This window comes from Psammomys obesus, unplaced genomic scaffold, assembly GCF_907164565.1.
Source record: "Psammomys obesus unplaced genomic scaffold, mPsaObe1.curated_primary_1811, whole genome shotgun sequence".
In the NCBI taxonomy this organism is placed as follows: Eukaryota; Metazoa; Chordata; class Mammalia; order Rodentia; family Muridae; genus Psammomys; species Psammomys obesus.
Window position 1 is genome coordinate 23,257,711 of NW_026596039.1, and position 26,799 is coordinate 23,284,509.

A 26,799-nucleotide genomic window follows, 5' to 3' on the forward strand; every position below is an offset into this window, starting at 1 on the left:
TAATAGGAGAGAAGGTGCCACAGGGAGGGCATGCTCACACCCAGCTGGGTACCCAAGTGTTTGTTCAAGCTGCTCCTCCATTCTTCTACTTGTCCTCACCCTAGAGCTCCAGCTTGGGCTTTAGCCCCTGACTGAGCACAGGGCAGCACTTTATTATCTGAATGTGTCCAGTGTCCTCTGGTTCCCTACAGATTAAGGCTCCTGTGTTATACTCTGGTTCCCTATCCGCAAGTTCAACAGGAAATGTTGGTCAAATGCTTGCTGGGCTCACATCATCACAAACTAAGCAGAATAAAGAGAACTATCTAAGTACATTCCTTTTCAAGATAAAAACTTTATTTTACAATTTTATAAAGCAGCTTTACATTAAGCACAAACAACCCATTAAACTTTATATAGAAACAAAATACCTTTCAATTTGAAAAAATCAAGTTCCGCTGTATAGAAAACTAACATGTGCACATTGTGCTTGAACTGCAAAGGCTGTACAGCTTTACAGAGGACCACCCTCCAGAGGGGCATCCGGTAAACACATTATTGCATATTTGACACATGGCATATACCCCACATGTACAATGGAGAAGCGAGGAAACAATTACAAGAACAAAACCAGCAGCTTTTGGTGAGCCTGTACACCAACAAAGAGAGCGGCCCGCCACATCTGGAGAGTGCTTGTGTCATTTCTGCACTTGCTCATGGATGCTGCGTGCTCTTGAATGAAGCGTTATATACAGTAACTCCTAAAGGGCCAAACTTGCCCTTTGTCTAGAAACTTTTGGCTGTTTTACTACTGAAATGGCAACAGATTCAATATGGAAGCTAACTCAGAAAAGTGAACCAAATCAGTACCTTTGAAGAAAAATTTTAAAGAAACACAACAAAAAGTTAAAATACCCGCCCCATTCTCTCTAGACTCAGGATAAGTAAACATTTACACGATTTAAAAACCTAGGTAATGTTGTCATGGGTCCCGGGCAGTGCTCCTCCACATACACCCAGCTCCCCCAAAGCAGCATCGCCTACCTGTTAAGCATGCTATGGATCCCACTTCAGAGGCAGACTTTCTGCACACCTACAGTCTCACTTTTGTGAACCCCCAAGTGTCACAGAAGCATCCTCAAGTCTGACAAGCCAAGCACGAACAGTGCTGTCACTGTCATAGGCTCCATGTGACCTCTTAGGGAATTCTGGCATCTCAAGACAAGTAGCTGTTACAATGTGGAAGGCAGTGGAAAAGCAACAGCAGTGAACTGTTATTTCTACATCCAAAAAAAAAAAACAAAAAAACAAAAAAACAAAAACCTTCCCTCTTCAGTAGAAAAGGACAACCACATGGGTAAGGCACTGGTGTTTGTCACAAAAGCAGTACCGGGATGATTTCACTGACTCCTCTCATCTGAAGACCTACATGCGAACAGAGAGCAGAAGCCGGGGCCACTCCAGCAACAAATCTGATAGAGCGAACACTGTTCCCAGGTGGGCAGGCCTGTTTTGAACATAGGTACTGAAAGTAAAAAGGGAGTCCTCATTTTTATTGCTGAGACAAAATGTGCATGTTCGGATGTTGCTGAAACATCTAGTGTGTGAGAACCACAGCAGTAGTAAAAGCTGAGGAACCTAATGACCTCACTGGTTTCACTGTGGACAAAATTAAGGTGTGGGCATATAAACTGGGAGTCTAGGCTTATTTTTCAACAGCTTAATATTGTCTTCAGTAGAGATCTTCTTTCCTGTCTCCTTTGATGCTGATATGTTTTTACATATGTATGTGTATATATGCATTATTTATATATTCCTGTTTCAGCAGTATTTGGTAGCCGAATTCAACGGAAGTACAATGTGTAGGCAGATCATCCACCTGGCTCTTAAATGTGCCTCTGACAAGACAGCATGAGTAATCTCCGTTGTTTGTCCCTAGAAATTGTGTGAGGCTCACATTACCTATCTGTCTCCATTTTATCACACCTTAAACAAAAACCAGAGCAAAACCTATCCCTGTTGCTTTTACCAAATGCCTGAAGCCCTAGAGACACTGCCCATGGCATGAGGACTCTGACACCCACTTACAGATGTGACGGCACACACCAACAGACAGCAGTACCTTTTCTATTTCAACGCGTGAGTCATTCAAAATCACGCTGCTGAGAAACAGTGTGCAACGATATGAAAAGTGATGGTGACAATCTGGGCAGGAAGAACTTTACTTTGACTCCTAAATGTAACATTTAACCTGGCAATTTTCTTTTAAGGGAGAAACGTCCTAAAAGGAACTGGTGATCAGCTTCAAATCATGATTAGGTCTGTCACAAATTTAAGCTTATAAGTAATATTCTAGGTAATGTCCTCTAAGTGGACAAAATTACTGAAGTATCCCGGAAATGAAATGCAACATTATAGATAGTGACAGAGACGCAGTGCATTGGGAAGAGAGGTGGGGAAGACGATTATCACACTTACTGATTGTAGATCGAGTTTCATAAACATAGCGTGTCTGTAATTTCTTACTGATTGTAGATCGAGTTTATAAACATAGCATGTCTGTAATTTCTTGTGCAGTCAGCAAGTTTCATTTCAGTTGTGCTTATGTTATGTGACCATGAAACCTGAACACAGGCTATGCTTAAATATACACAGTTCAAGAAAACCATAATTCGAAATAGTTTTCATATACAATTGAACAAAAATGCAACCAATGCTTACTCCCTCCCAGGAATCAATCTACGGGAAGGAAACAGTTTTTAAAAACACGGTTCACGATCCAGGCTGCGCGCACAGTTCTCTAAAAGCCTGCTTTCATATAAATATAAATAATCACATTCTAAAAGCACTCCACTCGAAGTCGGAGGTAAGTGCTCGGCAGCAGGCTAGCAGCAGCACCTTACCATCATCTCGCACAGACCCAGAGCAACTCTGCATGGAGGCCGAATCACACCTTTGTTCAGCGTACTGACTGAACACTTTCCGCGCCTACATTTCTAAGCACCTGACCCACGGAATGCAATTGTTTCAGAAGACTAACTTTAAGGGTTTCTTCTCACGTTGCTATGACCCACAAACCCAGAACACAAGCTATTTTAAAATGTGCGACGCGCTGCTGAGCTCTGCTGCTGACACAGAGCTCAGCCCTTGAGTTCAGAAGAGGCTGGAATGCACTTTTGGTTTCGAGCTCTAGTTGTGCTTTGCCCTGCTGCCTTTAAGGTAGCTTTTCCACCTCTTCACAAATTCTTTGAAGATTGGGGACTCATCGATGGTACTGAGCAGCTGCAGCTGGTTGATGTGGGTGGTGTGGTAGTCCCAGCGGGCCAGGTTGGGAGCAATGCCCAGCATGAAGTGGCGGAGGTCATAAATGGTCCCAGAGCCGGTATCATACAAGGGCAGCATGGCTTTCAGAGATTCCATGCCTCGCTCATACAAGGACTTTGCTTCCTTGCCAAGCTTCTCCCCTGCTGTTTCTTTTAGGTCATACAGCCCAATTAAAGAATACATAAAGCCATTTAAGACAAAAGAGCTAGGTGTAGTTGGATATTCTTCATACCAGTCATGTTTACTCATGAACACAGCTTTAACTCCATGCTGCTCGGACAGGAACTTGTATGGGGCTGTTGCCCTTAAAGCTGAATTGAGGAATACAAGGTCTTTTGTTAGAAGATAGGCCCTGACTAAGGTAGAGATGGCTTGCCCTTGTGCCATAGCAGAGTACCACCCTGGCTCTAAAGACTTAAAGCCTTCTCCTAACTTCCGGGTCACCATAATTGGCCATCCACCCTTCTCATCCTGGTTCCTCACTAGCCAGTCACTAGCCGCAAAGAATGCAGCCATGTGGGCTGTGGTTGAGATGGTAATGTTGTCCAGGAATCCTTTCCCTTTTGCAATCAGCCTAACCACCTTTTTGGGCATGATTTTGGTTGGCTTGACAGCTTTTGTGTTAGAAAGACCCACTCCTTTCCTGAGGTCAGTGACCAGGTCTCTGGTAACTGTGCTCCACGAAGTTCTGGGCCCAATGCCATAGTATATGTCCCTGTCTTTAAAAGCGATTAGCTGGGTGTTTGAGACGTAATGCACAGTGAAGAGCTGATTCTTTTCTGTGGTCTCCAGAACCACAGACACACTCCCATTCGTTAAGAGCTTGAGGTCAAATGAAATAACGAAGTCTTTTGTGTTTCCCAGCTGCAAAGACACACCTTCACTGGTTTCTGTGGGGGACAGACCAAGGACTGGTTAGAATAAAAGTATTTTTATACTTAAAATTTAATTTCAGTTTATCCTTGACAACTACTGACCACACAAAATTAACTCCAGATTTTTGCTAAGTAGCAAATCTGGTGATTTCATGATGGCTTCTCCTTACCTTTGCCTCTGGTTTACAGAAAAGATTCAGGGCAAATAACTAAGAATAGCTGATAAAACTGTCTTTTCTAGACCAGATGCCTGATCAAGAATCACTATTATTCTAGTACACTTATTCCATAAAAGGGCGAAAAAATAGTCAAAAGCTGGTTCAATGCATACTGTTACAAGAGGGTTCAAGTTTTAGACAGACAGCTACGTATAAAATTTCATTTCTAATGCAGTTTGTGTTTACTGCCTGATATTCTAAGTGTCTTCCATTGCTGACCTTGCTTGACAAGCCCGCTTAGCTGTGAATATGCTCGGCTTCACTCCCACTTTCAGATGTGTAACTGAGACACACAGTAAAGTATCTCAGCTGATACTTGCCAAACACAAACAAGAGAACCCAGAATGTCCAGCCCGGTTCTTAACTTAATATTGAAAACGATGTTTGTTTCTTATAGTCTCTGGAACTGAGAACAAAATGACTGGAAATTAAACAATGGCTCATGTATAAGACAAAAAGAGGGAAGGGGAGAATATACTTAGGAATGAAAAAACCTTTCGCAATTCCTGTCCTGCCAGAGCTCTAAAAAGGTAAAACAGACCTTTCCAAATTCCAGTTTTGGGTGTTAGCAGAGATAATATTCACTTTGCAGTGTAATTTAGACAATTTAAAAAAGACACTGGCTTAGAACAGTGACAAATGATGGTGATTATTGTCACCAATTACCACATGCTAATAAAATGGTAAAAGCTGTTCTATTTGGCATTTATGAAATACAAAACTTCTCTTGTATGGCCAGAGTACAGGGATGGTTGGCTCTCAGCAAGATGACCCTTTAAATGATGCTCACCTAACAGTTACCAAAAGACACTGTGCCTATTAAAATCAAGTAGCAGCAAGAATAACACACACACATTACTTCACATCACATAAACAATACTTGCAGCACAAATTATAAACCATCAAAGGAGAAATATGAACATCTTAATCTTTACATGGCTTAAATTTCCCAAACATGCCCACATGCAGGTCCTGAGGTTGGTAAAACATGAATTGTTTCTGCTTTAAAGATGAAGATATATAGATTTTGTGAGGTTAAACAGCTACTAGTATAGCATGGACTACAATCTAGGTTTCTGCAGCACAGAGACTGCAGGGAAGACAAATGACACTGAAAATCTATGCTCAAAACAATATTAAATGGAGGTTCCTTCTTTCAGACCTAGCCATAAAAGCAGACCTCTGCTTCCAGTAGACCTTGAGAGGATATTCTGTGCGTCACAGGAGCAAAGATCAGATCAGCCTGGACTGCATCAGATGGAGTGGAGCCTTTCAGTGCTGTATTCTGCCAGTATGGATACACACAGCCCAAAGCTCTTAATGACTTCCTTTGATAGAGCAGTTATGAAAACTGTATCAAGAATGACAATACCACAGCAGACTTATGAATCAAATAATGTCAGGGTGATGTTTTAAAAATTGACCACAGTAAAAACTTAGTTCAGCAAAATCCACTTTACCTGTCAAAGTGTCATCATGCATTCATTCTCTAACTGGTACTCTCCTCCTTTTCAGTAAAATGAAACCTGGAGCTTAAGCTCAATTAGCTGCTAGACTATAGGATTCCTAACTGTCCTACGAATCACACAGGACAAAGTTATACTCCGCACAGCAGACTTATCAAATCCCCCTCCACGTGTGTTGATTTTCAGGCAGGGTCTTGTAGCGGAAAGCCACCTGTAGTGATCTTTTTAAAAATTCTACTTTATTTGGGGTGTTTAGGCCTCTACTTCTCTTCTACCAACACCCCCACCTTAAGTAGGAGAGAGAAAAGGTTAATGGGAAGAGGGGCCCAGACCCCTTTACTTTTCTTGGCTATTTAGGGCCAAGGGGTCCTTTCACAGCTCTCTGTACACCAATCTGTCAACCACAGGTGAGGCTAGCAGTCTCCACGCCACCGCACCCCAAAGCATCTCTCTAAACTGCAACACCGTCCGTCTCCTCCGGTCTCTCCGCTCCTCACCACATGGAATACCACACTAAATGCTACTGCGTCTTTTTCTCCATCTCATATTTATATTTTCAGGGTCCTAGACCATGTCCTTCTCCGTGCCTCATATGGAAGGCCGTTACCAGCTGGCAAAAGCCACACTCTGCACGAGACGATTAACAGGTGAGGACAACTACAGCCCAACTAAAGTCCCACACTTGGTATTAAAACAAAAGCGTATTTACATGGCCTACAAGGAAAGCAGGGCCGCCCTTACAGGGTCTCACTATGCAGTCTAGGCTGCTCTGGAGGTGATGACCTTCTGCTTCTGCTTCCTAAGTGCTGCGGTTTACGCTCATGGGTGCTCTACACATCTGGCTTATAAAACAGTTCTTCACTCAAGGGGACTTTGTTCCTTTTGGGGAAAGCAAACTCCTTTGAGGAAAAAGACCAAGAAAGAAAAATCACCTCTGGTTCTCCCTTTACCCAATCTGGATGGTCTAACACCTATGCTTTAAAGACAAGTCTCAATTTCTCAGCCACATGCCTTAGACTGTTTCCCACAAAGCTCCATCACCATCACAGTGCAGTTCCCGGAACATGCAAGTAACATGTACATACACATGCCACTCCCAGCTACCAGACTTACCAACCCTCCTAACAACATGGCTGTCAACAGTTCTCTGTGTGCTTGAAACCACACAAAAAGTAGTTTATCCCTAGCATCTGGCCACTGAATGAATGACAGGCTAAGGTGTCACTGCAGGATGTGTGAATCGACCTTTGCATTCACCAAGGCATCTAAAAGCATCAATGAAATCTGCTGCTTTCAACAGGACAGAGTTAGACCATACAGACCGGGTGAAGGGTGCAATTTTCTAGACAACACTATCAATGTAAAATGAAACTCCTTGGGTTCACCAAAAACCACGTTTTTTGCTTCATGTAGTAATTTCCTGTTGCAATAACTTTCTAGGTGTAAGCAGCTGTTCTGAAGCTTTCCCTGTGTCCTCACACCCAGCCATGGTAGCTGTCCTGTAACAAGCTAAGACCATGTACATACTGCAGTACCACAAATATCATGGGAGAAAAGGCGTTCTAGTCTCAATAAAAACTGAAGGTTCCCTTCTTTGCACTGCACTGAACTCCTAGAGGCATCATTCAAGGCTATGAAGGATGAGCAGATTTGTATTGCGGCTTCCCAGATCTTTCATCAGTAAAGCACAAGGAGAAAATACAGAATACAAAGGAGGTCTCATCCTCTTTCTTTTCTTTTATTCACCTACTCCAGGTTGGAGGAAGGGGAAATGAGTTCTGAATCTGACAACATCAAGATGAAGCCTGAGGTACTAAGATTATTTCTTTGTCTTTTAAAGTAATGGACTCATTAATTCTCATGGATATTGATTAGTACAGGAAAATACATTACATCCTAATTAATGAGACTGTCTTAGTAAAAGGGAAATGTTGCATAAGGTTAATTTGATTTTATAAATGATTTTATTAATGTAAATGGTTTTATATGGAGTTTCATATAATTTAGTACATTAACAAAATTCAGTATAAGAATAGGCCTATTAATGCTATAATTTTTTTTGACAAAAATAAAATTATATTGGTTAAAATATGCAAAGGAAAGGATGGCTCTTGCAGTTAAAACAAAATTTAACTTAGGGCAGAACTTAAAAATTCAACTCTGTTGTGCCAACATATTATAATAAGCCAGATGTACTCAGTAACAGAATGCTTGCTTAGTATGTACAAAGTCCTAGGTGAGATTCTAGTTCCAAAGACTAAACCAAACCAAAGAACTTCATTCTGGGGTATACAGACCACAAGAAGCAAACAACAGCCATATCCACATTTTAGCATCACTCTACTGCTTGGTTCTTCACATAGTTAATTCTCCTTTTCTGACTCCCCCCACCCCCAGTTCTGTTTTGGGAAGATTTTACTTAGATAACATCATTTATTTATATAACATAAAGAGCTTGCTGAGACTGAAGCATCAACCAAGGACCATGCCTGAACTGGACCTAGGCCCCCTACAAACATGTAGCAGATGGGCAGCTCAGGCTTCATGTGGGTCCTCAAGTAAAGGGATGTGGGAACTGCAGTGGACATAGACTCTCTTGCCAGCTTTTTGATCCCTTCCCCCTGGCGGGACTGCCTTGTTAGGCCACAGGGGAAGAGGACATGCTCAGTCCTGATGCAACTTGATGAGCTGGGCTAGATGGGAAAGGGAGCTCCCTTTTTCTGAGGAATAGGTGAAGGGGGGGGGGAGGGATGGAAGGTGGAATTAGGAGAGGAGAAGGGATAGGGCTACAACCAGGATGTAGACTCAACAACAACAAAAAAAGAACTTATTACTCTGTTTTAAACAATCATTAAAAATTTTACAAGTACACCAGTTTGTTAAATCAACTTCAATGTAAGAGACACACACTATGAAACTCACCTGGAGCAATAAACTGTTTAACATTGGTGAATCTAGACTTATCAGCCACACTGGCCATGAAGCAGCCCTTAGGCACAGTCCATTCATTAGGTCTGATGTTTCTGTCCCTGTCTTCTGCTGTCTCGTATAACTCTATGTGAGGGGGTTTCTCGGTTAGATTCTTGCTGTAATGACTTAGCCCATACTGTGCAATCTGGATTGGGTAGAAGTAGCCTTGAGGTCCCCACTGTGTAGATAATGGCACACCTATAAGAAACAAACAACGAATCACTAAACCCAGACACTGAGGAGGCATTCTGAGGACTAACCTTTACTGCTGCACTTCTGGGGAAGGTTTTAGGGTTATCTACAACTTTGAATCTTTTTTTCTGCTTTCATGGTGTGTTCCATTGATCAATCTTAATTCTCACACTGATTACACATTATTGTACATCGTTGTAATGACCCATTTAAAAAAGATTACACACACACACACACACACACACACACACCTGCTGACCTTTTACTAAGTGATGAAATATTTAACACTGGGAAATTATTATACCTTGGAGAAATAATATAGGTGTTAGTTAAAAAGCTTACCATAGCCTGGATCTCGCTGCCCATCTATTCCCTGTATTGGTACAATTTTTACTGCTACATATATGTGTTTCTGTGATAGTTGGGACTTAACTCTAGGCCCTGCATATGTTAGAGAAATGATTTATCACTGAGCCACATCTCTGGCTCAGTAACTTTATTATTTTGAAGTACAATTTCTAGAGATTGGTGCCTTGACCTCACTGATGAGACTCTGAGGCAGGTTAATGGAATAATCCTATTTATTCAGTCTGGTCTTATTGCTGCCCTTAAATCACACCAAATGGAAAGCTTCAATAGATTTACACTTGGCCTGTTTCTTGTTGCTGAGACAGAGCAACAATGAAAGGTCTCTTCCCATTAAGCTATATAGTGTCTGTGTAACTAACATCTTCTGTTTCTTAGTCCTTAACACAATCAAGCTAGAAAAATCCAGGTACAACAACTAGATACCAACCTTCAACTCCACTTATACACTTGACTCTGTCTCGGACTTCCACATTGTATCCTTCAAAGGACATAAACACACCATCAGGATGGTAAGGGGCTCTCTGTGCATAGACTTTGGAATAGCTATGAGAGAATTCAAATCGATCATAGCCATCATATTGAACCACCTTTCCATAAACATCAAAGTATTTTTCTACCCAAGTGAATGGGAGAAAAACTTCATTTCCCTCTCGTCTCCCTTTAATTGTATGTTCATCATTTATGAGACAGTCAATCTCCTCATATTTGAGACCTAACACTTTGCTTCCTCCGTTGCTGTTGAAGCCCCCAACGACAGGGGGTGCCTTCTGTTGCTCCTGAGGAAACGCCTCCTCCGACTGCTGCTTGGGCACGTGGAAGGCATAGTGGTTACTTTGGGATGCTGCTGTTCTTTTTTCTAACCCATCCACTCCGAGTCCACCGCTCAAGTGCCGCGGAAACTGGATTGCTCTGTCGCTCGAACACTTATTCCACAAAAGGACTGTGACCAAAGCGAAGAGCGCACAGATGACAATCAAAGTCCTATAGCTGATGCGAGCCGCCAGACAACGCATATTCAGACCATCCCTACGGAGGAAAGAAGAAAATCACGCACATTAAGTTTGTTTTACTTAAGATAGACTTATTCAATGTGTGTATCTCGACATTTTATCAAATACATGTAATCTGATCATATTTAAAATAAGAACTCAAACTTTCCAGAATGGGCAAAGATAAAAGGCAAACTGCTCTGTTAGCACAGATCTCTAAAGCAGAGATGCCCACATTTTCATTCTGTGCTCCTTTGGTATCTCAAGAATGTTTTTTATTATGCACACACACACACACGTAAGAGCCAGCCCAAGTAAACTGGCATCTTTACCTGGAAGCCAAATAAGCTTCCACATTGTAACACTCACAGCTTCATGCCGGTCTTCTCCCTCAACCTACTCTCTCTTCCACTACTCAGACTAAAAACCCTGATTTCTGTGTTGCTCACTTGAGACCCAATTAACAAACTTCACCACTGCCACAATGTTAAGCTGTGGTCATTTTCACCTGCAGCGCTTGATGGCCCCTTTCTACCCCTGTCTAGAATTGCGCTCCCAAGCCCATTCTGAATACAGCAGTAAGAATACTTTCAAATTTAAGCCAGACAAATGTCTGAAGAAGTACTGAAGAAGGAAGACACAGCTACGATGATATGTAAAGGTCACTGGAGAACATGAAATTATGTTCGTTCCATGTCTGATGTATAGAACAGTTGAGATTGCTCAGAGTAAAGAATGTAAATGCTCAGTCGATGTTTGCCAGTTGCTCTGTAATTTAATGTGCAGTGATTCCACAATTACTTATTTTGTTTGTAATCTCTTTTCACTTTCCCCACAATATATACCTTTTAAGCAGGATAAAAGGAACAAATGCCTATATGAAAACATCTTGTGAAAAATTAATTTCAGTTAAGAAAGTTAACAATGAGCATATAAAACTCATTTCTTCCAATTCCAAGAGAAGGTAAACTTTAAGCCCCTAAACACCTAAAATCAATTCAAGTCCAAGTCCAACACTTTTCTTTTTTTCTGGCTTAAGGCTCATTTTTCAGTTATTTTTAAGTATATGTCTCTGTGTGGGTATGTGCACATTAGTGTGGATACCCACAAAGGCCAGAGTGCCTGGTTCCCTGCAGCTGGAGCTACAGGTGGTTGTGGGCAACCCAATACAGGCCCTGGAAGCTGTCCTCTGGAATAGCTCATAACCACTGTGCCATCTTGCCGTCCCTTCTGCTCCCACTCTTAACAGTATGGCAGGATGCAGATTGTATTCAGATTAGCTTCAAAGTCTCAGGGCAGAACTGCACTATCTTAAAATAGTAAGGGTTATGGGTAATGTTTAAATGCAATCTAATACCTGTCACTATGCAGATGACTTCATTAAGGAGTTTTTGTTCATCTCATGAATTCCAGTTCTGAAAGAAAGGCATGCTGGCTGATTATTTCTGTACCAGATGTGCCCTTTCAATCTGACAGGGTGTCCTCCTGTAGTTTAATGGAACTGCTATCTTTGTGGCTCTCTATACACTACAGAGTTCATTTTTAAAAAAATTTTACTTAGATATTTATTATAATTTATTCACTTTGTATTTTCCCTGCAGGCCCCTCCCTTGTCTCCTCCCAGTTCCACCCACTCTCCTTCTTCTCCCTCTATGCTCTTTCCCTACTCCCGATAGGGGAGGACCTTCTCTCCTTTTACCTCACCCTAGCTTATCAGGTCTCATCAAGGCTGGCTGCATCATCTTCCTCTGTGGCCTGGCAAGGCTGCATCCTGCTAGGGAGGTGATCAAAGAGCTGGTCACTGAGTTCATGTCAGAAACAGCCTCTGTACCCCTTACAAGGGCACCCACTTGGAAACTGAGCAGCCAATGAGCTTCCTTTGAACAGGGGGTCTAGGTCCTCTCCATGCATGGTCCTTAGTTGGAGTATCAGTCTTTGCAGGGTCCCCTAGGCCCAGGTATTTTGGCTCTATTGTTCTCCTTGTGGAGTTTCTGTCCCCTCCAGGTCTTTCTATCTCCCTCTTTTTCCATAAAAATACTGGCACTCTGGCCAAACTTTGGCTATAAGTCTCAGTATTTCTTTCGATACCTTGGTGGGTAGTCTTTCAGAGGTCCTCTGTGGAAGGCTCCTGTCCTGTTGTCTTCTACTTCAGATGTCTATCCTGCTTGCCCTTCTAGATGAGGATTAAGTGTTTTTCCTAGTTTCCTCCTTGTTGTTTAGCTTCTTTAGGGCTACAGATTTTAGTGTGTTTATCCTATATTATATGGCTAAAATCCACTTATGAGCATAGCTTCTTTAGGGCTACAGATTTTAGTGTGTTTATCCTATATTATATGGCTAAAATCCACTTATGAGCATATATCATATGTGTCTTTCTGCTTCTGGGTTACCTCACTCAGGATGATCTTTTCTAGTTCCCACCATTTGCCTGCAAATTTCATGATTTCCTTGTTTTTAAATGCTGAGTAGTATTCCATTGTGTAAATGTACCACAATTTGTATCCATTCCTCTGTTGAGGGACATCTGGGTTGTTTCCAGATTCTGGCTATTACGAATAGAGCTGCTACAAACATGGTTGAGCAAATGTCCTCACTGAATGGTGGGGCATCTTCTGGGTATATGCCTAAGGAGTGGTATAGCTGGATCTTGAGGTAGCACTATTCCTAATTTTCTGAGGAAGTACCAGATTGATTTTCAAAGTGGTTGTACAAGTTTACATTCCTGTCAGCAATGGATGAGGGTTTCCGTCTCCACATCCTTTCCAGCATGCATCATCCCTTGAGTTTTTGATCTTAGCCACTCTTGATGGATATGAGGTAAAATCTCAGGGTCATTTTGATTTGCATTTCCCGAATGACTAAGGATGTTGAACATTTCTCTGTTGAGTGTTTCTCTGTCATTTAATATTCTTCTGCTGAGAACTCTGTTTAGTTCTGTACCCTATTTTTTAATTGGATTACTCGGTTTGCTCATATTTAACTTCTTAAGTTTTTCATATATTCTGGATATTAGCCCTCCCTCAGATGTAGGGATGGTGAAGATCTTTTCCCAGTCTGTAGGCTGTCATTTTGTTCTGATGACAGTGTCCTTTGCTTTACAGAAGCTTTTCAGTTTCATGAGGTTCCATTTATTGATTGTTGATCTTAAAGCCTATGCAGTTAGTGTTCTGTTCAGGAAGTTGTCTACTGCGCCAGTGAGGTCAAGACTCTTCCCCACTTTTCTTCTAATAGATTTAGTGTGTCTGGTTTTATGTTGAAGAACTTTGATCCACCTGGACTTTTAACTTTGTGCAGGGTGATATATATGGGTCTATTTTCATTTTTCTACATGTAGACATCCAGTTAGACCATCACCATTTGTTGAAGATGCTGTCTTTTTTCCATTGTATGGTTTTGGCTTCTTTGTCAAAAATTAAGTTTCCATAGGTGTGTGAGTTTATTTCTGGGTCTTCGATTTGATTCCATTGGTCCACCAGTCTGTCTCTATGCCAGAACCATGCCGTTTTTATTACTCTTTCTCTATAGTACAGCTTGAGATCTTTTGTAAACCAGATCTTTAGTACAGTATTGTTTTACCTATTCTGTTGTTTTTTGTTTTGTTTTTCCCCATAGAGGACAGGAGTTGCATATGGACAGCAACAAGATCCAAAAAGTCTGGGCACAGGAGTCTTTTCTGAAACTGGTACTCCAGCCAAGGACCACTCATGGAGATGGCCTAGAACCCCTGCATGGAGATAGCCTATGGCAGTTCAGTGTCCAAGTGGCCTCCATAGTAATGGGGACAGGGACTGTCTCTGACATGAACTGAATGGCCTGCTCTTTGACCACCTCCACCCCGAGGGGGGAGCAGCCTTACTAGGCTATAGAAGAAGACAAAGCAGCCACTCCTGATGAGACCTGATAGACTAGGATCAGATGGAAGGGGAGGAGGACCTCCCTTATCAGTGGACTGGGAGAGAAACAGGGGTGGGGAAGAGGGAGGGTGGGATTGGGAGGGGAGGAGGGAAGGATATACAAAGGGGATGCAAAGGGAATAAACTGTAATTAATAAAAATAAAGTTAAAAAATAAAAAGGAATTGTTCTTTCAATGTCTGTAAAAACTGTGTTGGCATTTTGATGGGAACTGCATTGAATCTGTAGATTGCTTTTGGTAGGATGGCCATTTTCACTATGTTAATCCTACTAATCCATGAGCATGGGAGATCTTTCTATCTTCGATATCTTCTTTAATTTCTTTATTCAGAGAATTGAAGTTTTTTTTCATATAGGTCTTTCACTTGCTTGGTTAGAGTTACTTTATGTTATTTGTGGCTATTGTGAAGGGTGTTGTTTCCCTAATTTCTTTCTTAGCCTGTTTGTCTTTTGTATACAAGACTTGGGCTTCAGATTTTTTTTGAGTTAATTTTGTACTCAGCCACTTTGCTGAAGGTGTTTGCTGTAGGAGTTCTCTGATTGAGTTTTGAGGGTCATGCATGTATACTATCGTATCATCTGCAAATAGTGATACTCTGACTTCTTTTTTCCGATTTGAATCCCCTTGATCTCCTTTAGTTGTCTCATTGCTCTAGTTAGGACTTCAAGAACTATGCTGAAGAGATAAGGAGAGAGTGGGCAGCTTTGCCTTGTCCCTGATTTCAGGGGGATTACTTCTGCTTATTGCATTGGCATGTTTCTTGTCACTTTTTCTTGCACTAAGTTTTCCTCACATGCCTGGTGACCTCTTATTGGATTCTCTCCACTACTGTTAGGTGGTCTGCTTTTTGGCTAGACTGTGGTAGGGGGAGAGGACTGGAGAGAGAGAGAGTTCTGTGTGAGCCAGGCAAGTACTAACAGCCACAGTCCTATAAGGAGAGAGCAGGAGGACAGCAGGTCCTCTAACTGTCAGAACAAAGATGGCTTTGGAAGCGTAGCCATTTCCAATTTCTTCTACAGAAAATCTGCCTGTTGTTTTACCTGGGATTCATACCAGTTATCTGTAATCCAAGTGCAGTGACAAGTGAAGCCTCGATAGGTAAACAAACAAAAGGTGCAGTTGGGCAATCTGGTACCCAAACAAAGGTCTGTTCAACTGTCATCTTTTGGTAGACCTTTTAGTTACTTAAATCTCTTCATTTCTGTAGACATTGTATTTCAGTTAAAGACCACAAAGGAAAGAAGGCAAAGATCTGTGTATGTCTTGAAAATACGTATAAAATTTAAAAGCTGGGAATGCAATGTATGGTGAATATCTGAAATGCTTGAGACCAGAAAGGTTTGGCTTTCTCCCAGTCTTTGGATTTCTACATGTATGTGATATCTTTGAAATGGGACTCAAATCTAATCAACACACACACACACTGAAAATAATTTTTTATATTTAAAAATGTGTTTATCTTAGTATGTATGTATTTGTGCACCATGTGTTATGTGGAGGTATTCTTAGAGACCAGAAGAGGGCACTGGAACCCATGGAACTAGAGCTGGTGGTTGTGAGCTGCTCCATGTAAGTGCTGGGAACTCAAACCAGGTCCTCTGCAAGACCAGAAAGTACTTATAATTGCTGAGATGTCTTTCCACCTCCAAGTTTTATATAGTATTTTTGATGATTTTGTACATAAGGTAGTTTCATGGTGCAGAATTTTCCACTTATGGCATCTAGTCAATGTTCAAAAAATTTGGATCTGGGAAACATTTAAGATTTCTTTTTGTATTAGAAATATTTAATCCAATGATGTTTTATCATTTATATTACTATCATAAAATGTATTAAATGATTTAAAAACAAAATAGCCAGGTGTGGTGGCACATGCCTTTAATCCCAGAACTTGAGGAGACAGAGGTAGATGGATCTGAGTTTGAGGCCAGCCTAGTCTACAAAGCCAGTCTAAGAAAGCCCAAACTACACAGAGAAACCTTGTCTCAAAAAACGAAACAAAACAAAACAAACAAAATAAGGTGGGCATGGTGGCACACGCCTGTCATCTTAGTACTCTGGGAAGCAGAGGCAGAGGCAGGTGGATCTCTTAGTTCAAGGTCAGCCCGGTCTTCAAAGTCGAGTCCAGAACTGCTAAAGCTCCACAGAGAAGCCCTGCCCCCCCATACCCAAATAGCTCCACAGAGAAGCCCTGCCCCCCCATACCCAAATAGCACAAAGTATGGTACAAGTAGTCTCTCAAAGGTCATATACTGATAAATCAAAGATTTCCTTAAATTGTAATAAACTCAAAGTAAACATAAACACCTGTGTGTTATCATTTATACAATATTTCCAATATGCCAAACATTTTATCATTGAAACAGAAATATCAGGTGTGCAAGACAGCTCTCATCACACATGCTTGACAAACCTGAATTTGATTCCATGTAATGACTAAAGAGGAGAACTGACTCTCCAAAGTTGTCCTCTGACCTCCACTATTGCACTCCAAGCCCAACATCATGAGCACACACAATAATAACAAAACTTAAACACAGAAATACACAGTTCTTTGCAACATCTTTGAGGAGTGTCTTTCTTCCTCCACCCAAACATGAGTAACTGCTAATGGAACAACACTACCCTCATGACAAAGCATATGATGGGAGAAACAAATAACACACTTATGCCAAGATTTACATCTGATACAATTTCTTGTTGAAAAACAAAAACAAAAAAGGGACTTCTTTGAAAAATGGATGATTCTAGGTTCATGACAGATAACAAAGAAACTTTCAAAAATAATAGAATTATAATGGAATCCTGGGTCAAAAAAGATGTAGAAGCTAGGTGTGGTGGTAAGTGCCCACAATCCCAACACTCAAGAGACTAACGAAAGATTGTGAATTGGAGGCTAACTTGAGCTTCACAGCAAGATCCTGATCAGAAGAAAGCTAAGAGGGCATTCAACCAACATTGGAAAAAGATATTAATAACTGTTAAATCTGATCAAAAGGCATACTGTATGGTAAATTGCATACTTACATGTTTAAAACATTTCCACAATTAAAAAATACAGGGCTGGTCAGCCTGAAAGTTCCTCTTTCTTATTTGTTAAAAACTGTGAGAATTACATCTGAAGTTAACTGAAACACACAGAGTCAGTAATAATCCACAAGTCTCAACACTACACAGAAAGAAGAAAGGCAGACAGAAGAACAGGCCGTCCTCTAAAATGGTGAAAACTATTAACTAACCTTGAGAACTATACTTCAGAATGATTCAACAGTCCCAGTCAGCACAATAGTCTACTTCCTAGAAGGCTACTTAGTATGTAGAAGAGCAGCATCAGGATTCCTCACAAAACAACAACTGTAGGTAGTTTGCGAAGGTATGGTTGCTCTGATTGTGACTGCTTACTATATTCTCTTATTAATATATCAAGCTATTTATATTTCTTACCATTCCTAGGTAATGAGTAGAAGAATACATCAATATACACTCAAATGGACTGGTTAAGCAGTTAGTGTCCAGTTACTATGCAGCAGGTAAGGAAGGCACTATCCACTCCTGTGCTTAGAGGACAAATCAGTGGGCAGGCAACAGAGTAACACTATGATACAAGCACTGTAAAAGTAAGAAGAATGTGCCCTGAAGTAAGAGAAAGATGCCTTTAATTCTCTCTTAATTTTTTTATGGGGACCAAGAACACTTCAAGGAGTAATCTGGGGAAAACTGACTCAAGTTAGGCATGCTTCTAATCAGAAGCTTTGCACTTGCAGTTCCCCCTGCCTGACACTCCCTTTCCCTAGCATCTACTCACCTGGCTTCCTTACTTCATTCGAGCCACTGCTTGGATGTCAATTCATTAGAAAGGCCTCAGTGACAAACTCATATAAAACAGCAATTCTATCTAGCTCCTTGCTCAGTCCAATATACTACATACTTAGAGTATTATCCTGCTGCATTCCCAGTGCTAGGACTGTATTTGGTCCACAGGAGGCCTGATTAAAGATTTGTTAAATGAATGCGCATTGTTTAAAATGCAAATTAAAAGACAGGCATTTAAACCAGGCAGCTGTGTTTTCTTCTCTGTACTTGGGTATCTGAAAACCACAAACCAAATAGAAATGAATGTAAGTGACATAACAGAATACACTGAGATGTATCTTTGCCAACTCTTTAAAACAGATTTGCAATTTAATTACTACTGTTTATGGCTTGAAAGACTAAAGATTTAAATTATACAGTCAATTGGTTAAATATCCAGTATGGATTTAACTTTAAAAAGACCTAATATTTTGGGTGATTAAGATCCTTCTAGAAAGTAAACAAAAATACTCTAGAAATGACTCACGATAGGATAAAAGTAAGCTAAGCTAGTTCCCTTAATATTTTAGTAACAAAATGTTCACATGATCTCTGATACAGGACGTTCATAATGCTTCAAAGATTACATTTTTCATGCAGAGCAGCGGTACAGGCGGCAATACTAGCACTCTGAAGGTTGGAGATGAGAGTTCCATGCGAGCGTGGCTACATAGCAAGATAAGTGTCTGTCCTACTTGACAGATGATGAGCTTCGAGTTTTGTGATGTTAAGTCATCACCGAAGACATGATGATTTGATGGCTTACATATCTAGTATTGAGAGGGAAGTGAACACTGGCTGTCAGACTGTGAGGTCTATGTTCATAGTATATCTCAGAATGTCTACAAGCAGATACGCAAATTCCCTCTCGGAAACTGGATGATCCCTGATAGTCAACTAAACTTGGATGTTAATAGTCCCCCCCCCCCCCCCGCTTTTTAAAAGACTTTATAAAACCCTGGATGGCTTGGAACTCATTATATAGGCCACGCTGGCCTCAAATTCAGAGATGTGCCTGCCTCTGCCTCTGGAGTGCTGGATTAAGGATTAAAGCTATGTTGCTACCATACTCAGCTCTTTCTAGGTCAGGCTGAATTCTGTCTTCAAACCAACTGTTCATGTACATATAAATATAATTTAACTGTAAGAAAAACCTAAGGTGAGCCTCTGCTTTGTTATGTTTGCTTGTTTCTCTTCCTGCCTGGTTGCACGGTAAGGGATTTAAATTTTTTATGATTTTAATATAGAAAAAAAAATCACAAAATTTCAGCAGAATGGATCGTCTTATTAAATGTTGAAGGTACTAGAGAATACTATTTGAATTTTAATCAGGTAATCCTCTATCTTTTTTGTACAGTGTTTAATAACAGACAGATCTCTATTCAACTTGCTCTCATGTCTTTTAGAATATACCTTCTATATATTAGATCTTTTTATTCTTTACTTCCTTCAAATATTTTTTCTCTATTTTTGTTTGCATTTTGGAAAAGCTCAAATTTGTATTCTATATCATGAATCCAATTTTCTAATGTGCTCTCTAGTCTGGTGCAGTTTAATTTGGCTACTGCATAATTCAATTTCTATTCTACTACTTGTTTTAATGCTTTTTAAAAAAAGTTTCCATCCTGTTGTTCTTATTTTATCTACTCCCTTTTGATTTATGTTTTTCTATTAGCCAGAACTCTTTTCATTCAAGACTTACTGCTTATGAATTCATTTTCAACATCTATGATCTCCACAATTTTTCAAGCCTACAAGCAGCAGAAATGCTTTCCAGCTAGGTAGTAATATTGCACGCCTTTAATCTCAGCACTGGGGCAGAAGCAGGCCGATCTCTTGAGTTCAAGGCCAGCCTGGTCTATAGAGCTAGCTCCAGGACAGCCAGGGTTCTGCAGAGAAACCCTGTCTGAAAATTTTTTTTCCCCAAAATTTTCTTGAAGTAAACACTTATATAGTGAGTAACATATTTTTGTTGATATGGAGAAATCAAGCTAGAATGGAGCTGAAAGCTCCTTCCTGGCAGCTAGCTTTCAAAATTTCAGAAGGTACTATGCAGGCTGCCAGGGGAGAAAAGGCATCAATGAACTTACCTAGCTGTGAATCCTGTGATCGACAAGAGCAACTTGCCAGGCAAGATGTACCCATCTATATAGCATCCTGTTAGGAAGGTACTGCTCCCCGATTAGATTTGAGACCTACCCCATAGGAAGGAATCTGTCTCTGCTTCTATAACCTGGTTAAAAACTAGTAGTGGGAGATATCATAGGCCCTAGGGGGTAAGCTGAATACTGTTGTTCTGCTAAACTGACATGGTGTCAATTCTACATCCTGATGTTTACACCCAGAGACAACTGTTACTCTTGGCCTTAATCACAGAAGACTTTTCAGGGAATGTTATGAATGTAGACTCCTGGCTATGTATGTTGCTGATAATTGATGGGTAAGTGCTCATTCCTTCCTGAATACCTCAAAGATTCAGGGATCATTGTGGAAGAGGGGTGTAAAGAAGGGAAGAGTCAGAAGACAAGAAGAACTATGAATGTCACCTTCTAGATAAGACACAGCCATTGCAACCGTGAACTCACAGCAGCTGCAGATGCCTTCACTGGGTCTGCCCAAGAGCGGACCGAACAGCTGTAAGGCAGAGATGAAGGAGGAACTCGGGGTCTCTGTCCTTCTACTGCTGGACTGTTTGCTACTGACAGATTCATGGAGACGGTTAATTACTACCTTCAGTTATGAATGTACAAATGACTCCACCAGACTCCAACGGATAGTTCCAGTCTAAAAATCACAGACTGCCTTAATTTAGCTAACTGGGTCACAAAACAAAACATCCTAAATCTGGGAAAGGGACTGATAAGGATGAGAAGACAAGGCAAGGCAGGGGAGAGAGTAATCAGAATGCAGTATATACATGCATAAAGCTGTCAACAAAATAAATCTATTAAAAGTCTATGTTTTGCCTTATACTCAACAGTGCGTTGTTTCTGGAATAGTTGCGTAATCTTGTCTCTGGTATTTCCTGTCAATCAGCAGCTAAATCTAGAGGTTTGATAAAACTAGGGTTTGAGGTTTGTTCATGAGGAGTATTTCATGATAACCCTGGAAAGTTTATTTGGGGTGACACAATGTGGAACCATCAACACAGCCATCATTACGCCCCCATTAGCAGTTCACTTATCACCCACCAGTTCTTCTCAACATATCACCTGCGACGTTTCAGAAAGGAAAACCTCGCCTTACCAACTACTTGCTTGGCCTGAGAGTAGGTACTTGTACAGGAAAGCAATTACTGAATTTTTTATTTAGCAATTTCAAAATAATAAATTGGTTCTTTAGTAACTTCTGAAAATGAGCAAAGAACCTTTAAGAGGCAACACAGATAGATGCTCAGAGCTTTACCATATTTGATGAATTTCAATTTACTGTAGTTACTGGTATTTAATGCTCAAGTTTAGGGCCGGTGTCACTCTCTTCAAATTAGCTTTTAAGTCCTTTCTTCCATACATTTTTAATGGCTTTTGATAGCTTCTCTGCTATTTTTTACGACATGAAATCCTAGGTTCATCATGTACATTTCCTGCCCAAGACCCCAAATAGCCCCTTTTTTTTTCAAGTTCTGAGTCCGTTCAGTGTGAATAACTAGTATTCAGTTGAAATTTCGTGACATTTCAGTAGTTCAGGAATATGATACTGTTGGGGTTGATCTGGAGTTACTACATATTCAAATGTTAACTACTTGTCCTCCTCCTGCCCCTCAAGATTCTTACTGTCCTACAGCAAATTCTCATGTATTCAAAATGACCCTGTGTGAACCTTGCCTCCCAAATTATCACTGATTGGCTAACAAAGTTGCCTAAAGCTTGGGCTGGGCAGAAGAGGAGGCAGAGCAGGGCTCCCAGGGTTTTTGGGTTGCAGAAGAACTACAAGAGAGGAAGGAGAAAGAAAGGAGCCATTTGCCATGGGTTAGCATAGCCAGGAGCATGTGGCTAAGAGCAGCTTGCTCTGAGGACTGGCCTGATGGAGCAGAAGCAGCCCAAATGGAACATGTGCAAGTATTTATGGGGATTTTGGATGGGAAGCAGACAACATAGCTCAAAGGGTTGTTATAAGCCCAGCCCTAGTGTTTTAAGGCATATTACTAACCTACAAGTCTCGGTGTCTTTTATTTATAAAATAGTGGGTTTATGAATAACTGCTGCCATAATAATTTCTTGCATTAAATTAATATATACAAAATAATGAATTCACTTTACATGGTACTTTCCTGGGATTCTAGTACTGGTTTTATTTCAATGGTGCCTAGAGGTGGGGTTAGAGGGAATCAGATACCTATGTCCAGCTATACTGTTGTCTGTGAGTACTGGGTTATGCTATTAGAAATAGATATCATGTGTTCTTTTTACTCACATAAAAGAACCTCCAAAGTAGGCAGTCTGAAACTTTGAACATAGCTACATACTTATCAATGACACAGCCACTTTTAATCTTTTTATATCAACCTATGACCCAAGAAAGCTACTGAAGCCTCAGCTTTATGTCTGCATTGCAGCCCAGGAAGCAGCAGACAGAGCAAAGGAGCACATCTCTGTGTGGAATAAGTTCCCTTTAATGAGACTTCCCTTCCATTTCACATAACACTTCTGACATCTCATTAGCCAAACCTCAGTAACATGGTCACCTCAAGCTGAAAGAAAGGCTGAGAAATCCTTTTGTTCCAGACAGCAATGTGCTATTAAAAAAAAATATATATTAGGGCTCAATGATGAAGAAGCAGAGCATGAATATGGGGAGCAAGCCAGGGGACTACTACACCCTCTGATCAGAAAGTCCTACCAATGCACAGATTAACTACTTTCTCATGTAGTTCTTTTCTCATATCTCAATTTCATTGAATTCATAACAGACACACAGTGAGATATGAATCAATCAATAATTTTAATTCTGCATAGCTTATGCTTAGATTGACACATTGTTACAAACAAGAAGCGCCTTATTCCATAAGGACTGTACAATACTTCAGAGCATTATAGTTAGACTATAATTGCTAAGACTTTCTGAGACTATTACAAATTTGTAGGCATTCTCTAGATTGAAGGTACAGGACAAAATTTACTTGTATTTTTTGCTGCTATCAATGCTGTTCCATTGGCCGTTAAGTAGTAAGCTGAAATATATCTCACCTAGAAACCCAGAGGGCCTGCTCTCGTCACAGTGTGGGTAGTTACACAGCCTTTCAGTCTACTTTACTAGGCTGTTCCTGCACAGAAACCTCAACTTCCCACCATCCCAAGCTGCTGCTGAGTATCACCAGCAGCACTCCATACACATTAGCATTCCTGTTACCCTTGTCTATTGAAGCATGTTGGGCTTAAAAATCCTCAACAAATCAAAAAGATTGTGTGTGTGTGTGGGGGGGGGGGTTTGAAGGGAAGGAAGGTTACAGAAAAAAAAAACATTCCCCATATACCATGTGCTATACACAGTGTAGGATTTTCATACTAACATTTATCTGACTTTCAAAGTGTTAAGCTCTTTCCACCAGGCCACAATGTCATAGTACCTGGTTTCAAATCACTATGTATCTCTGCCAACTAGGTAAGAGCAGAATAAAGCTTATGGCTTGTGCAGAGAAAAAGAGCAGCACCATGCACCAGCTTCTGAAAAGCAGTCTGCCCTGCAAGAACCTAACCTTCTCTAGGCCAGCACAAGGACTGGGAGTGAACGGCTGGTTGCTCTGATCCAGAAGAGCAACACTGCAGCCACCAAACTCTTCTTTGAAGCACTGTACAGCACTGCAGGAAAAGGCTCTCTGCTTCTAAGCAATGTGTTAAATTTAAGCATAAGCTATGTAAATAAGTTAGTTCAGAAAGGAGTTGCAGGCCTCTGCAGCTCTGTGAGATTTCTCCACTCATTAGGAAAGCCAAGAGAAGAGCCTAATGATGTGTCTGCTCTGCATGGTTCCCGTACAAGTGGATTTCACAACACGAGTAAGAGCTTTCCTAGGAAGTTCTACAAGTCCTGATAACAAGTTCTCACGGGAGATCTTTTCTCAAGTTTGGTGCCATCTTGCAGGATAGGAACGACACAGGAAGGCTCATAAGGAAGCTGGTGGATAATAATTTTTAAAAATCTCACCCCATCCCACCACAAAGTTTCTCTGTGTAGCCCTGGCTGCCCTGGAACTCTTTGTAGACAAAGGTGATCTCGAACATCTAGAGGTCTGCCTGCCTTCGCCTCCAGAGTACTGGGATTAAAGGTGTGCACCACTTTGCTGGGTTGGCAATTTTTAAAATGCTAAATACATGCAGTTTTAGTAATATAGAAGAATCTATATGCAGAAAATCTATATAAAAATGCAGATTTAAAAATGTAATTACTGTGATACTTTTTTGATATTCTGAGGTGATTCAGAAAGCATCTTACAGAAAAAGTGGACAGAATATAAAGGAAATCATGTAAAAATAACTTATTGTTAGACTATTCCTATACATGCTTTTCTAATATTTATGATAAAGAAGACATCAAGTAACACTGTCAGCTTTGGGTCATTATAACTAAACACCCAAGTCAAGCTACTTGCAAAGTGGAGGTTTATTCAGTTGTCTTTGAGATTCTGGTCCAGTATTGGACAGGCTCTTTTGTTAGGGCCTATTTTGCAATTTCTAGTAACATTCTCTTTAGTGAGTAGTTCATAGATTTCTTCAGCTTAAATTACCTAAAACTTGAGCTACCTCATTGAAGGCTCAGCCCCCTGTTAGAAACTGAGGGAAAAAACTGTTGGCTGCTTTTAAAATTTAGAGGGCAAATAAGTGACATTTAGAACACAATTTTTAAAAAGTTTAGCGTGCTCTAGTAGTACAGAGATAAATGATAAGAGATATTCAGCAGAAATGTAGTATGACAAGCAGTGGATTAAAAGTTTTCATCTGGCTGGACGTGGGGGTGGGCACCTTTAATCCCAGCACTCAGGCAGAGGCAGGCAGAGCTGTGTGAGCTGCTGGCTACCCTGGTCTACAGAGTAAGCCCCAGGACAGCCAAGGCTACACAGAGAAGCCCTGTCTCAAAAAACAAAAAACAAAGTTTAAATTGGAGTTAGGTCTGTAATTAAACTTCTGCCTGTACCGTTTGTTAGTCTTGGGTCAAATTATAACTCTGAACAAAGTAGTAACCTATCTGAAAGGAAAACAGAACTCTGCAGTTAATCCAAGTCAGTCACCTTATTTGTTTAGATTCATTCATTCATTCATTCATTCATTCATTCATTCATTCATTCAATATGTATAATTCTGTACACCACTTGCATGTCTGGTGCCTGCGAGGTCAGAAGAGAGTGCAGAACCCCTGGAACTGGAATTACATACTGCTGTGAGCTGCCATATGGATGCTGGGAAACAAATCAGGTCATCTCCAAGAGTAGCCAGTGCTTTTAACCACTGAGCCATCTCTTCATCCCCAAAACAGAGAGTGCTAAATAAATTAAATAACCTTTCTAAAAACCCTTCTCCTCTATAAATCGGTTATAATATCTACTTAATGAAATAGTTACAAGATAATGAACACCTCCATGGAGTGCCTATCAAACAGCAGACACTCTTAATAGGCAGAATGAGTGAAATGTTTACAAGTTATGCCTTTTAAAGCCAACAAAATGATCTTCCTCTTTCTACCAGTTCATTTACTCAAATACTTAGTAAACTGATATTATTCCCAAATAAGCAATCTAAAAAGTCTGAGTACACATTCCCCTGAATACTTCTCTTTAAGCTTTTGTAATTTTTATTACCTCATAAAAGTTGGTAAGAACAGCAATCAAGACAAAAAATACAATATGCCTTTGCACAGAATGATATATTGGCCAGGAACATAAATTTTATCAACCATAAATGTGAATTATATAAGATTTAAGCTAAGCCTTCCCAGATGAACAATTTTCCAAACAATCAGGAAGGTGACTAAACTGGATTAGCTGTAGCACGCTAGGATTTTTCTCCACCTCCTATTTACAGTTTCACCTCACTTTTCATGAAGAATGTATTTTTGTCGGTTTTAAAAACTGAAGTGCAAGTAAACTACAGCACAGAAATTCTGTTTAGCTAAATAATACAGCTGTAGGAGCTGTAAAATTTTATGCAAGAATTATTCCGTAATGCTCAGAAATACATTTCCCACACAACACACAAACTAAAAGTTAAAACCACACTTCACCACTACTATAGAACAGTTTCCACAATAATCGACATGATTATGCAGAGGTGCAAGCTGAGCCTAAGTATCAGACAAAAACCAGAGGTTAGCTTCTTTTCCCTGCAGCCACATCCTTGCCTACTTCCTTCTGTTTGTGTAGGCAACACAAACCTTACAGACTTGGCTATACTCTCTCCTACCGTAAGCTCTACCAACAGCCTATACACCACTCCATGCTTCAAAAACAAGAAAGCTCCTTCAAGACCGAAGTGTAATTATTGTTCAGACCTGGGACATGGCTAAGGGGCAGAGTTCTTGCCTAAAATGCCCTGAGGCCCCGGGTCTAACTGCCAGCGTCGAAAAGGAAATTAACCCTCCTACTTGGTAAATTTTAGATTTCAAAGGCTCACAGATATTATTGGTAAATTTTAGATCTCAAAGGCTCACAGATATTATTGGTA

General features: G+C 40.5%; 1 protein-coding gene across 7 annotated transcripts in view; it reads right to left on the reverse strand.

Annotated features, from left to right (window-relative positions):
* Positions 1-314: 314 nt before the first annotated feature.
* Positions 315-26,799, reverse strand: part of Glce (glucuronic acid epimerase) — a 73,147-nt gene continuing 46,662 nt past the window's right edge. For 6 of the 7 annotated variants that reach the window (XM_055622222.1, XM_055622220.1, XM_055622218.1 and 3 more), the window contains 3 exons: positions 9,821-10,419; positions 8,785-9,030; positions 315-4,193 (listed from right to left, as the gene is read on the reverse strand). In XM_055622222.1, the coding sequence (XP_055478197.1) occupies positions 3,169-4,193; positions 8,785-9,030; positions 9,821-10,406 (1,857 nt within the window). In that variant the 5' untranslated portion in view covers positions 10,407-10,419 and the 3' untranslated portion in view covers positions 315-3,168. Of the gene's footprint in view, positions 4,194-8,784; positions 9,031-9,820; positions 10,420-11,739; positions 11,775-26,799 lie in introns of those variants that run through there. The other variant, XM_055622224.1, reaches the window with a different exon arrangement.